The 13,741-nt window shown below is 44.9% G+C and overlaps 1 protein-coding gene across 1 annotated transcript; it reads left to right on the top strand.

Annotated features, from left to right (window-relative positions):
* The first annotated feature begins 9,354 nt into the window (after positions 1–9,354).
* On the top strand, positions 9,355–11,871 carry irf2bp2a (interferon regulatory factor 2 binding protein 2a). The gene is made up of 2 exons (XM_044046482.1): positions 9,355–10,446; positions 10,750–11,871. The coding sequence occupies exons 1-2, from the start codon at positions 9,630–9,632 to the stop codon at positions 11,466–11,468; spliced, it is 1,536 nt and encodes a 511-aa protein (XP_043902417.1). The 5' UTR covers positions 9,355–9,629; the 3' UTR covers positions 11,469–11,871.
* The last annotated feature ends 1,870 nt before the right edge of the window (positions 11,872–13,741 follow it).

Genomic DNA, 13,741 nt, shown 5'->3' with positions numbered 1-13,741 from the left:
CCCGCCAGCCTTAGCACACATCATTATTACAGGGTTGAACTGGAGTAGAGAGCAAATGGCGTTTTGAAAACAACAGGAAAGGGCCATGTGGAGCATGCAGAGGCCTGTTCATGAGTCCAACCAGTGCCAGCTTCCTCTGGGTTCTCAGAGCAAATCTGTGAGCTGAGGGGGAAAATATAATCATGGCTTGGCTGGGGCATTTGAGTTCACTGCAGGCATTACATGAGTATTAATGCCTGATTCAGCCCTGGCTCTGACAAACATGCCTGACATTCAGTGTTTACACCCCTCAATGAAAGCTGCTAGTCAGACAGTCTGATAGCTTGGCCAGGAATTACATTCAGGAAGTCATGAGATTTCCAGGTGGCTTGGCTTTCCTAGAATTGTTAAGCAGCGACTTCTGTTGCCAACACACATTAAACTGAACACACTGATGAATTACATGTTCATGGCAACTGCTATTGTACATCCAATAAACACACGCTGAACAGAGTCAATAAAAAAAAAGAGATTTTCTTTTTTTTTTCTAAATTACAGCTGAGCGAAAAATAGCTGAAAACACTTTTCATCTTGTTTTCAGCACACAGAAGTGCATTAATAATGAATGTGTGCTGAACTCCCGCTGAACCCTCTGCACCAGATACAGAGCCAGCGAGCGGCACCGCACGGCATCCGACGCACACACTCGTACCCAGCGACCTCTGCAGTGCTCCAAACATGTGAGGCAATCTGCTGCAAACTATTGTGTCCGCTGTGTGAATCACTGCACTGTCGTGCACCTGGCTGCAGTTAGACAGAGGGCGGTTTCTCTGATAAACTGCTGGGAGGTGGCAGAGGATGCAGTCGGCCAAAGTGGAAAGATAAATAGAAACTGGTGACCAACTGGTGTAGGGGAGCTGAAGTGTGTGCGTCTGTGTGTGTGTGTGTGTGTGCGGTTGGTTCAGTGTTTAACCCTTGTGTCAACAGCTTGCATGTGTCACAACAGCATTCCTGCGAGGCACTTGTCTTATGACAGAGCAGTTTCATAATGGGAGCATTGCTTACATGCATCGTTCAGTGGCAGGAGCTTTGTGCTTTTGTGGGATGACTTGTAGCCCGGCCAGTTTCATGTTCCTGCATGTTGTGCGTTAATGAGCGGAGAGGTGACATGCTGAATAGCAGGGTTAACTACTTTAAACAGCAAACACAGCGCCCTGTTTACTCAGATATAAGCTGCTCTACTCTTCCTGCCCGCTGTAAATGGTTAACCTAAAAAAGAAATCATGTGAGAGTGGGAGGGGGGCCTTTTTTTTTCTCTTTTTTTTTTTTTGCAGGAGGTGAACTTTGTCCCCACTGCCCCCCTGTTGTTAGGCAACAATGTTTTTGATCAGAGCGTCTTTATCATGTGAGCAGAGAGTGCAGAGCGTGTCCCATGGAGCAGGAAGAGAGGACAGAATCACAACTCGGTTCTTTGGCAAAGTAGCTCATGTAGATTTGAAAATAAATGTGTGGAAATAGGAAATGGGGGAGGGCGGAGTGTACAGGGGGTAACCCTGTGTCAGTCAGAGTGAAACCATTTCCCCTGTAACACTGTCTGGCTCCTCCCTCCCATTGTGTGGCGACATAGTGTAGGTGAACTTTATCCTGCTTTGATGAGAGGGAGAGCGTTCAAATGTGCACTGGGCAAGGTCAAGTTACACATCTGTGTGGCTGCTGAACAATGTGGGCCCCCGTCACAGAGCGGCGGGAGGAGGAGGAGAAGTAATCACACCTTTCAGATGTTAAAACGACGTGAAAACAGCCTCTGAGTAAAACAATAGGAATATACACCCAGTGTTGAATTACCATCACAAACTGAGATCAGAGACAGCAGGTAGCGTTCACCACACCTCGCTCAAAGTCGCCCTTTGGTCAAACAGGTTTTTTGCAAACAAGTGACGGCTTTCAGTCAGCAGCCTCCCTGTCGTCGTCACAATACAAACACAGGTTCATATCACTCTGAGCTTATCGGGCGTCTTCAAGGGCACTGAACTTTCCCACATCGCTCCCTCTGTTGTGTCCCTTTCCCAGTCCCTTTGGGATTTTACCGCCATTGTTAATCTGCCGCACTTTGAGTTACTGTGCGAGCTGTTGTGGTGACTGTGACTAAACGATCCACTACATATGTGCCTGTTAGGCATAATGACTACATGTATAACGTGTTTTTCTTTTCTTTGTTGCCAAACATTACGCTCCGTGTCGACTGTCGCCACTTTCATTTCTGTAGCAGAATAAGGCTTATGTTGAGTTCAGTGTCTTAGAGGATGAGTCAAGATTATTTACTGTAGTTTCACTCGCAGTAATCAAAAATAAATGACATTGTCCAAGTGAAACTGTCATTTATTTAAATGTATTCATCAAGCGTTGGTATTTCAGCTTGCTAGTTTCTCCAAAACTACTCAGAAATGCATTTTAATGTTAGTGTTTGTCCATGTGCACCTAAAGACACAAACCATTTCTTTATGAAATAATTCGAGCTAAAGCTCACTGGAGCAGATTCTGTTTCCCAAACGTTGGCCCACAGTCTGTGTAGAGCTTAGTGGGCTAAGTAGTGGTGCAGAATCCAAATTGCTTCCTCTTGGTAACTTCTCAGATGTTTTCATTCAGCACTACTCACTGGTTTTCTCCTGTTACAATAGTAGTCTAACTTCCTAATGAGTCAACGGGGAATGTGACGGGTCGGATGCTCTGTGCTATTTACAAATGTGTGGGCACAGGTTAGCGTCGGATAGAATATATACACTCCAAATTCTTAGAGACAGTATGAGTGGAATTCAAGTGAGGAGAATTTTAAATGTCAGCGTATTAATTCGAAAACAAATCCCACTGAAACCCTGGCTAATGAGAACATTTATTTAGCTCATCTATTTGTACAAATCACACCTTATAAAATAATACTCATTTAAAGAAAAAGAGCACCTAATTATTGCTTAAATGTTTGCAGTCTACACCAGGACATTTCCATTTGTCTTCAACCAGACTGCTCTGCTTTCTTCCATGTTCCACATGTCATGAATTACTATTTTAAGCACACGCTTGTAAGTAATTATTAAAACAGGCAGAAGTAACAAACAACGCAATGAAAACTGGATAAAAGAGTTCACTTATTTCATCTCTCTTTTTTTTCTATTTCAGTCCTATCCCATCAAGCTGTTTTCTGACAGAGGCCTTTGAAGTGGATGTGGGAGGTGAGGCGTCATATGTCCAGATGCCCAGACACTGTGGTTAAAGGGACTTTATCACAGCACAAAAATCTGCCTTCCCAACTTTCAACGTGGCGGGAGGCTGAATGTGACAACCAATGCGCCCCAGCTGCTCAGCGGCCATGTCTGCGAAACCACAGGCAGATAATGAATGCCACGCTGCCGTGACAACTTGCACTTTTATGGAAAGAGGAGGAAGGACATCTCTGGCACAGATGCTCACAGTGTACGATGAAACATCCTCCATAAACCAGACAATCAAAGCGAGGTCAGTGAAGCATCTGTGGAATCCGTGACAGGAACACTGACACATTTACCAGCACCATATAACAAATAAAAAGGGGATGCTTCCAAGCAAATGTTTGAGAGCTAAATTTGCGGGAAAGCTGCAGAAATATCACTTTCCAAATGTGACCACGACATCAGTAAACGATGCTTTACAGTTGTTACATCTCTGATCCTTCGTACTTTTCTGATCTTTAAGACGCCGCATGCTAACGCTGAACAGTTCTCCCCCAAATTAAGTTTTCTAATTAGGTCACTGTTTGGTATGCTAGGTCGTCCTTTCTCTCACAGGCATGTTATTTTGCATTCTATACATCACAGGAAATGCTCTGTGTATCCTTTTTGCTTTCAAGGCACATGTTACTCGAGAAGCTGGGGCTTTGATCTCCTTCCAACAGCAAGCCTGAAATATCTTCTAAATAAAGCAGCAATATATATGCATGTTCACACACAATTTGATGTATTATTTACCAGGGTTTTATGCAACTGTTTGGCTGAAATCCATAATATATGCAAAGGGGGGGAAATACAAATGACTCGGTTGCTGCAACTAATGACAGAAAAAGGACGGCGGCAAAGTGAAAATGACGCCCAAACTTCGACGTATGACATGCTCTGCAACTGCAAACTGATCCTGAATACTGAGCCGAGTGCTGCAACCGGGGGATGTCACAGTCAGTTTTCTAGCAAGGCAGCTCAAAAATAAACAGGAGCTCTGGTAATAAATATGCCAACTTTGGGCAGGTTCTCTTTTGGCTCAGAGGAAGATGTTACATAACACATGACTCTTTTTTTGTTATTATTATTATGTTTTTTAGCGAGAGAAAAGCAAGAAATGTAACCTTTGTTGACTGGACAGGCCGGAGGAAAAATGTCCACACATTCATGAGAGACAAAAGGAACACACGCTAGTACAGTGTGGACAATGCTGTCCATCAGGGGACATTGCCTGAGGCCAAGCGTTATAAATATGTATGCGAAGGAATGCAGCAGAATGACATTTAGAAAGTTTGATGCGAGTCTGTCACAAGCAGGAATGACTGCACAGTTAATTTCAGCAACAACTGTGAGTCAGGCGTGAAATGCTCTTTTATGGGCAATAAAATCGATGCCATTTATATGCAGGTAACGTTACTCAGTCTAATAATGGCTTATGAACTGGACCGCCCAACACCACACAGACAAATGCTAAAGGTGCATTCAGGGTCAGGTTGCTTAAATGACTTGCGTGGTGACTGATTTTCCAACAGAAAGTTTGTTTAAACATCAATCAGTTAATGCTTCACCCTAATGCTAACCCAAAAATAATTCACATCCTAATCCTAATATTAAGCAGAGCGTCCAAAATGAGCTTTGACCCCATTAGAACCAGACTTTGGTCTAATGGTCGTAAAAAAGTCAGTGGTTATACAAGAACAAAAATGACTACACACACACATTTATATACTATATAGATGGGGGTTTCCACTGGACAGGAAATGATGTCATCAGCTTAGATCACTTAAGCACACAATTATATGGCATGTTTCAGGTCTTTCTGTTTCTGGTTGCCAAACTTGAACCTGCACTGAAAGTCACTGAAACTTCCTCCTGTTTAAAAATAGATGTGAAAACATTTACATTCATTTACATTTTTCTACAGGGAGTTTTTCTCTCTCTCTCTCCCCCCATCATCCCTCTGATATTTACGTAAGTCATAAACATGTTACCATTTTGTTTTTTTTCTAAATGGATACACATGTGGCACATCTGGGTCCAAGCCTGACTCATTACTCACTTTTTTATGTTCCATTCTCTGCAGCCATGACAACGGCTGCATGTTTGGCAGAAAGCTTTTGAAGGCAATGGAAAAAGAGAGTGAGTGAGAGAGAGAGAGAGAGAGGGGAGGGGACATAAAGCAAGAGCAAGGGAGGGAGGCAGGGAGAGCAAGCTCTCAGTAGTTGGCCTACATCCAGTGTAATCATGCCATGGAGCTGAAATGAGGCCTTTGGCAGCACACCAGGTTTCTGAGAACAAAGATGTGAGCCTCTAATGTTGGCGGTGGGGCCTGCTTGGCATCCTTTGCCATTTCCCAGCAGCCCTTGCCTTGGCCGGCCGCCAACCCCCATCCCACCACCCCCACTGGGACTGCAAAGAGGATCAGAATAAAGAGAGAGACTTGTTTTTCACTCGCCTCTTGCTCGGGCCCAATGACATCACCTCTGCAGCCTCCAGCCCCCGGATTCCAGCCGCCCAGCACATTTTTCCCTTTCACTGTCGACCCTCCATTTTATTTGAATTCCTCCATTTTATACCTTACATCAAAGTTGACTCCTTGCTACCGCTCAGTGAAGTGTTTCTCGTTCGTTTGTGTTCGTGTTGTTATTGTGTGCGTGTGCTGCACAGAGTCTCTGGTGCACGTACACATGCAATGAGGAAAACAGAGTGAATCCATTCAGAAAATCAATAAATCACATTTAAGAACTAACATTTTACATTGTTTTTTTTTTTTTTACAAGTGACTGATATGACAGATGGACGTGTTGCTCTGCAAATTTAATCTGTGTGTTAAACCTTGCAGTGCAAATCTGTGGCTACAAATAGTATCGCAAACAGGATATGTGTATATCTATATCCATATATACACAAATCCTGTTTACATGTATCTACAGGGACTGAATGAAGCATGCACATTGATTCTACTCCCCTCTTCAGCTGTTAATCTCCAAAGTAGGTCACTACACTAGATGCTTAACTTCCCTTACAGTGCATGTCCTGTTATCACCTCAACTTATGTTGACACAACATATTGCAGTTTAGTTTGGTGCTTATCTCAGCAGTTGTTATATATATACATATATATATATATTTATGTGACATACCATAAATGCTGTCGGGTAGAAACAGTAAAAAAACATCCACTGCTTAGGCATAAAATGTCCCTCAGATTTTGTAAAAGGTTTTTAACATACATGATGTATGAAATATGTCTGATGTAATATTTAGGGTCCGGTAAGCAACAGAACAAAAATAACGTCATCTCATCGGGGCCCGTGAAGCTGTCACATGCTGGGTATTCCCCTGACCGTCACCTTCCTCTCACACTTTATTTAGCTTCTTCGTGTCTCGTTTTACACGCTGCATGAAAAAAAAAAGAAAGAAAGAAAAAAGGAGCTTCAGAGCAGCTTTATGCAGCTACTCCATCTGGTTTATTGGCCAGACTCAGATGAGATGGCTGTCAGCCGGGTCACACTCTGGTATTTTAATGTATACATGCTTCATATTGCCAATCAGAGCCATCTGTGCATGTCTGGCTTCATCTTAGACCTTTGTCGCCTCTGTTCAGTACAACTCTGCCTCTGCTTTCATGCCACTGCGGCATTTTAAATCAATGGATGTTCCTATTATAGAACCAGGTCATTTGGGATTTAATTGAGCCTCAGCATGCCTCCGTCTTGCATAATAGTGTGCAGCTATTTGCTTGCACAAACATCGACTGAGTGGAAACCAAAGGATCAAAGCATTAGGCAACTGTTTCCCACCAATCTAAAGGAAAGACTTTATTTTTGCCCGCACAACAGTCACTTCCTAACTGTGTCATCAAGCCTCACAACACTTCCCAGGGTTGTTCACCCAACACGGACTGAGACTGAGGAAGCAGTGATGGGAATTACTTACAGTGAGCATAACACTAAAACCTTGTGACGTCTGTGAATGTTCTACAGGGAATACATTATTATTGTGCAGCACAGATTCTTGTGTTGGCAACTCTACAACAACAGTCGTGTAAAAAAAAAAAAGAGGAAAAAAAAGCATATGGTAGCTGCACTGCAGTCATGTGATCTCGGCCCGGTGACACATGAGCAACGTTGCAGCTTTATTTGGTTTGTAGAAAATCCTCATGCCACAGTGCAGGATCATGGCTGCAGGCACGGAGCCAAGTGGCCTGATGTCCTTTCGTTGGGTGAGGCGGATGAGGGTACGTGACTAAACATCGCGCTTCCTCTTTCCAACGTCACATGGGCTTGCACAAACATATCCTGCTTTGTGTCTGCAGGTTTCAGACGCATTGCCTCACCCAAAGCCCAAGGCTAAGCTGCACTGAGTTGGAATGAGCCCAGATGACAAACGGAGGAATCTGAACTACTGGGACACTCCTCCAGTTCAGACCTACACTTTAACTTCAGGGGATTTTGGCAGGGTGTTTGGAATATGACCTGTTCCTAATAGCATTTTTTTTCCCCAGCACGTTAAAAAAAAAACCAAACACAGCGCGATAATAAAGTCATTAATCTTACTACACGTCTTAGAGTACTTTTCTTTTTGTGTGCTGTTTTATTTTTAACTTAGTGAAGAAGAAGAAGAAAAAAAGAGAAAACTGAATGGCCAATTCACTTCAGTGTTATTTATTTTGGTAGTGGCAGATCTGACTGTGAGGGCAGAGCTATATTCATGCTGTAACCCTGATCAATTCAAGTTTACTACACATTAGCTGGAAATCCCCACCGCATGACTGAACTTCCTGGTTACTGGTTAATGCTGCAGCCTTTTCTCCTCGAGCATGACTGATTTGCTCTATGGTCAATGTTGAACTTTACAATTCAGGACAGACAGCATGTTTGTTCACTTTCCTTCCATAACACAATTATTTAACTTAAAGCTCCAGTTTGCAACATGTAAACGGATTTGTTGGCAGAAATTGAGTATACGACACATACGTATAGTTAGTATAATTGCTCTTAAAAAAAGTCATTCATTTAATCATTGATGTGCACTTTAGGAGGGGATGTTTTACGGAGGCATCTTGTGCCGCTGTAGTTCCCGCACACATTTGGTGAAGGGATAGGTGCAATCTGCAGTCTCACCATTAGAGGTCGCTCATTTTTCACAGTGGCCCTTTACTCAAAGTTTAATTTTGTGGTGACATTGTTGGTAGCAATGTGTCCTAGACTCCAGACTTGCACCGCTACCTGATGGTATACCAGGGTCACCTATTTTTCACTTATTCATCATCACTGGTGCTAATCCCTGCTGACATAGGGCGGAAGACGGGGTATAGATTAAAATATTAAATACATAATAAAAAAAACCCTGAAACCTTCAAATAGAATTTTGAGCGACAATTTTTTTGACAACAAAATTGAGCAAACTTACATGAGTAAATATGCAAATGAATCTACAATGCCGATTATTACAAAAGTCTACCTCAATTTTCCTGGCTTTCTTTTTAAATAAATAGAGCAAAGGAAATGAAAATTGTGGACAGATAAATGTAACAGAAAATGCTGCACAACAGTTGAGACACTGGGATGTGTTTCTACAACATTACCGCAGGATTACAGTGTAGCTTTGCTGGTTGGTTGTTTCTCCCTCCACCTCATTCATTTTCATTGCAGTAACAGCAGTAACAGCAGCTCGTGGCGTCGAGGCGCTGCTGTGCATTGAGAAAAACAAGCTGCAGCAGCAGCAGCAGCAGCAGAGTATTTCCAGCCTGAATGTTCTGAATTTAGGACAAAGCAGCAGTGAAGTGGACAAAACTGTATCTTTCCTATTTGTGTAAACCTTTAACCTACAGCCATTTGCCCTCAATAACGAAACCTCGTGTGAATACCAGGAGAGATATTCTAATAAAGAAGAATAAAATGGGGGGGAGGTGTGTGTGCAGCTTTTTGGCACAGACTCCAGTGATAAAAATAAAAATAGGAATAAATAAATACATGTATATTTGTTTTTTTGGAGGAAGGCAGAGTGTCAGAGGCTGCAGTAAACCGAGAGGGGAGGACAGGGAGGGGAAGGAGGAGGAGGAGGAGGGGGGTCTGTCGAAGAAATCAAGTCAATAGAAACTGAAGTGGAAGCAGGCGTTTAGAGCTCCGTGCTGACGTCACTGCTCCACATTGAGCCAGTAGTAGAGAGTGAGTGGAGATAGAGAGAGGAGCGCCGTAGTAAAGTACACACCGAAATGAACTTCTCCCACTGAAACTTCAGCCTTCATCACCGGGAACAGGACGAATACAGTTTGTGCGTGTGTGTTTTTTTTCTTCCGGACCTCGCTCTTTATTCGCTTTTTACTCCCAGGAGCCCGGAGAGAGAGGAACGCAAATCAACAAGGCACACTTTGGGTTTGTTTTCCGGGGGTAGAGCGCTATGTCGTCCGCGGCGGTCGCTGCCTCTTCCAGGAGGCAGTCGTGTTATTTGTGCGACCTGCCCCGCATGCCGTGGGCCATGATCTGGGATTTTACCGAGCCCGTGTGCAGAGGATGTGTCAACTACGAAGGAGCGGACCGCATCGAGTTCGTCATCGAGACGGCGCGGCAGCTCAAGAGAGCGCACGGCTTTCAGGAGGGCAGGTCTCCCGGGCCGGGGAAGGCGCAGCTCTCTGGGAAGGAGATCCAGACGGGAGACCCCGGCTCTCGCCCGCCGCAGCCGCTGGACCGATACCCGCTCTCCTCCGAGCGGCCGCCCAGGCTGGGTCCCGAGTATCAGTCTAGCAGGCAGGCGAACGGCATCCCCGTCCCCAACGGATTTCCTAAACCTGACGAGCCGCCGGAGCTGAACCGCCAGAGCCCCAACCCGCGCAGGAATAGCACGGTGCCCCCGAATCTAGTGCCTTTGGTGAACGGGAGCATTCCCCCGGGGCACGCGGTCAACGGCAGACCGGTCCAGATGGGGCTTCCCTCCGCGCTGGCCGCCGGCAGCCCCGCCGACATGGGCAAGAGACCCGCGTCCGTGTCCAGCACCGAGCACGAGCGGGACATGAAGGAGAAGCACAGACCGGACAGTCTGACGCCGGAGATCTCCGAGAGCCACAAAAACAGGGCAGACCCGGACTGGATAGGGAAAGGCAAAACGGTGAGGGACCTGATGGCTCTGCACACTTTCGACAACAGGTTCAAGAAGGACCATGCGGCCATGCAACAAAGGAATATGGGCTACGAACCCAGCGCCACAGCCTCTAAATCAGGTAAATACCCAGTCATGATTAAAAATCCAACAATAAATAGTGCAGGTTTTTATTTCCATGTCACCTTATCCAATGGGTGGATAATTAATAAATGACAAACAAAGCAAAACAATTTGAGCTGCACCATTTTTTTTTCACCCTTATTTTTGTGTTGTGTTATCATTGCGTTGCTGCCTGTGATGCAGCAGCAAAAAAGAAAGATGAAAGGGGGGAAAAAGCCTGCTCCCTTTTCCAGTGTAATTGTTGTCTCCCTGCCTGTGCTATGCAACTCAACTGAGATGTTTAACCCTTTCCCTCCTCCAGACAGAGGAAAACATTCCCGGGGCATGAAGAGAAAAGCATCGCCTGAACCAGAGGGAGAAATCGCGGCTGCCAAGCTCAACGGAGAAGGACAGCAGTGGTTACCGCCGCCTAACGATGGCCTGAAAATGCCTCCAGGTCCCCCGCCAAGCTTCGCCTCCCCTCCCTCCACAATATCCCCCCACTCTCGCACCACCCCACCTGAGGCGGTCCAGAATGGCCAGTCCCCCATGGCGGCACTCATCATGGCAGCAGACAATGCAGGTGGGAACAGCTCTCCCAAGGACTCCAACCAAGTCCACTCCACCACCCGGAGGAACAGCAGCAGCCCCCTCTCACCCTCCTCCATGAACCAGAGGAGGCTGGCGCAGAGAGACGCGTCTGGTGCAGGTACCCCCCACGTGCCAGGCATGGACCAAGTGCACCCCCAAAGCATTCCGGACTCTTCAGTACCCGGCAGCATACCACTGTGCTGCACACTGTGCCACGAGCGTTTGGAGGACACACACTTTGTTCAGTGCCCATCTGTGCCCTCTCACAAGTTCTGCTTCCCATGCTCGAGGGAAAGCATAAAGCAGCAAGGTGCCACGGGTGAAGTGTATTGTCCAAGTGGAGAGAAATGTCCCCTGGTTGGCTCGAACGTACCGTGGGCTTTCATGCAGGGAGAAATCGCCACCATCCTCGCAGGAGATGTCAAAGTAAAAAAGGAGAGGGACCCTTGATTTTGTTTTGAACATTTCTTTGGGGAGGGGGAAGCAAAAATATGAGTATAAATATATAAATATCACATACATACCATTCAAACAAACTAACGGACTTGTACATATTGGACCCAAGGGAAGAGTATACTTCGTAAACATGGTTGTATAATTTTCGATTTTTGAATACATTGTGTTTCTATATTTTTGAAGATAAAGGTATGTACTCATTATAATGGACTACGTTCCTCTTTGTTGATGTTTAACAAAACTCTTGATGTACTTCTAGGTCTGGTGGCAGTTCCTGTTTAACGTAGAATGTGACTAATGCTACTCTACGAGCACTTGGCAAAACTGAAATGCTTTTAGCTGTACTTGTATGCACTTGTTTAAAAATTGCCAAATACAATTTCTGATCTTGTATGAACTTATTGTCTGAGCTTGCTTCATTTGAGTGATGACAGACGGTGAGGGAGACGGGGCTTTTCTGCTCTGATACATGGGCTTGTTGTGACGGCTTAGAGGAGACCTGAATTACGCTGCGCACATAAGTAGGCTACTGTCTCACGCTGCAGGAAGACGAGCTTCTCTGCCTTCACACCCTTCATGATTTGTGGGGAAAAGCATGGTGAAAACCAAATGCATTGGTCCAAATTTGTTCCTGTCTGTGTATCGCTATGACTGACTGCAGCATGCAGAAATAGGTGCCAAGTCATGTTTAGTCAGCTGGAATGTGTTGAGTCAGTAATGTGAGAAAGTGTATGACTGTCAACGTGATAACCATGTTAGTGTAACCGTGCTGTGTAACCAGAAATAAGGTTTGTTGCTTAAAGTAACCGTCTTTATTTTCTTATTCTGGCACCATATATTTTCACGCTTTCCTGCAGTTTTGTGTTATGATGCCAATAAGGTGAGGAGGTTTTTTTTTTATCTTAGGCAAACCTCTTATTTCTGAGCCATCCACAAATGACAAAGTCATGAATAAACTCTAAGCATGTATCAGGTACATCAGCACTGCAGCAACAACCTTTTTTGTGCAACCCTGCGCCACACACGTACACTGCCACTGACACCACAGCTCTCCTGCCACATTTCGGAGTGTACGACAACACTGTTGCTGCCTCAAACAACCTTGGCCTGCATCTCTTTAGGTGCACATTTTAATTGTTGCAGATTCATGGCAGCGCGGCCATAAAAAACAGCAATTCTGTCTCCACATAAAGGCCAGTAGGCAGCCAGACTCACCTCTACGAGCAGTGAGTGCCTTATGGTGTCGTTAAGTGACAAACTGCAGTTTCTGGGTCTGCAAAAGAGAAGCAATCCTCAGAGCTCGCGGCCCAGCAGCTGACACTGCACCAAGTCGAGGATAATGTCTAGTTAAGAGGGGGGACTTGGTGTAGTAGGCGGTTGCGTAATTAATACAGACATTATCTGCTTCCGGCTCGTGTTTTATCGTGCTGTCAGTGCAGTCCCGAAGATTCTGCAACAGCTTGCGTCCAAATGTAGATTATTCTTGGTGATTTAAAGAGCCAGCACACAACCCTTGTGTTGTTCTCCTGGTGACTGGGACTGTTTATCACCTGGGGATTTATTGACCTCACTGCACTCACATGTGTTTATAAATGATACCTCAAAGACTTCACAGGACTTACACAATCCCTAATAAGCTGTGTGGTGTTCCGAATGATTCATAGTGTTTGAATGAAAACATGGCCTTTGCACCCTCTCAGTTGAAACCCTGCTCACAGAGGCATGGATAACGACTGGCCCCTAAATGAGGAGACTTAAAGACATGGGCACAACATTAACTCTCAGCAAAAACCTGCAGAGCAAACAACAGCTTATCCAGTTTGATTGGACACTCTGACCAAAACTTGTTTTTCACGAGTGGACGTTTTTTAGTGGAAGACGGCTGTTTGTTTATAGTCGTTTCCCATCACCGTGGAAAGTTATCTTATCAGTTGGACTTTAAAACCAGGTTGATAAAGGTTAGCTCTTTACTGTGCTCACTTGCAACACATCCTATCCACTCTTACATAGTGTTCTCAGAGATTTCTTCTTCTTTTATTAGTTGGCACTTTGACCTACTTGTACTACATAACAATATGCTGGGGGCCAGCATGAAATTGCCACATCTTAAAATAACAAAGACAAGTGCCAGGTTTCTGTAACCTGCTATTAAGTGTGATTCACTTAGACACAAAAGAACATCTCTCGCTCTTTCTCTCCCTGTCTGTCTCTCCTTCTCCTTGCAACAACGGTATCGCAGCACAGCCAATACCTGTTTGTTCAGTGCC

This window comes from Solea senegalensis, linkage group LG15, assembly GCF_019176455.1.
Source record: "Solea senegalensis isolate Sse05_10M linkage group LG15, IFAPA_SoseM_1, whole genome shotgun sequence".
NCBI classification, from domain to species: domain Eukaryota; kingdom Metazoa; phylum Chordata; class Actinopteri; order Pleuronectiformes; family Soleidae; genus Solea; species Solea senegalensis.
This window is presented reverse-complemented; position numbering and strand designations above follow the sequence as displayed.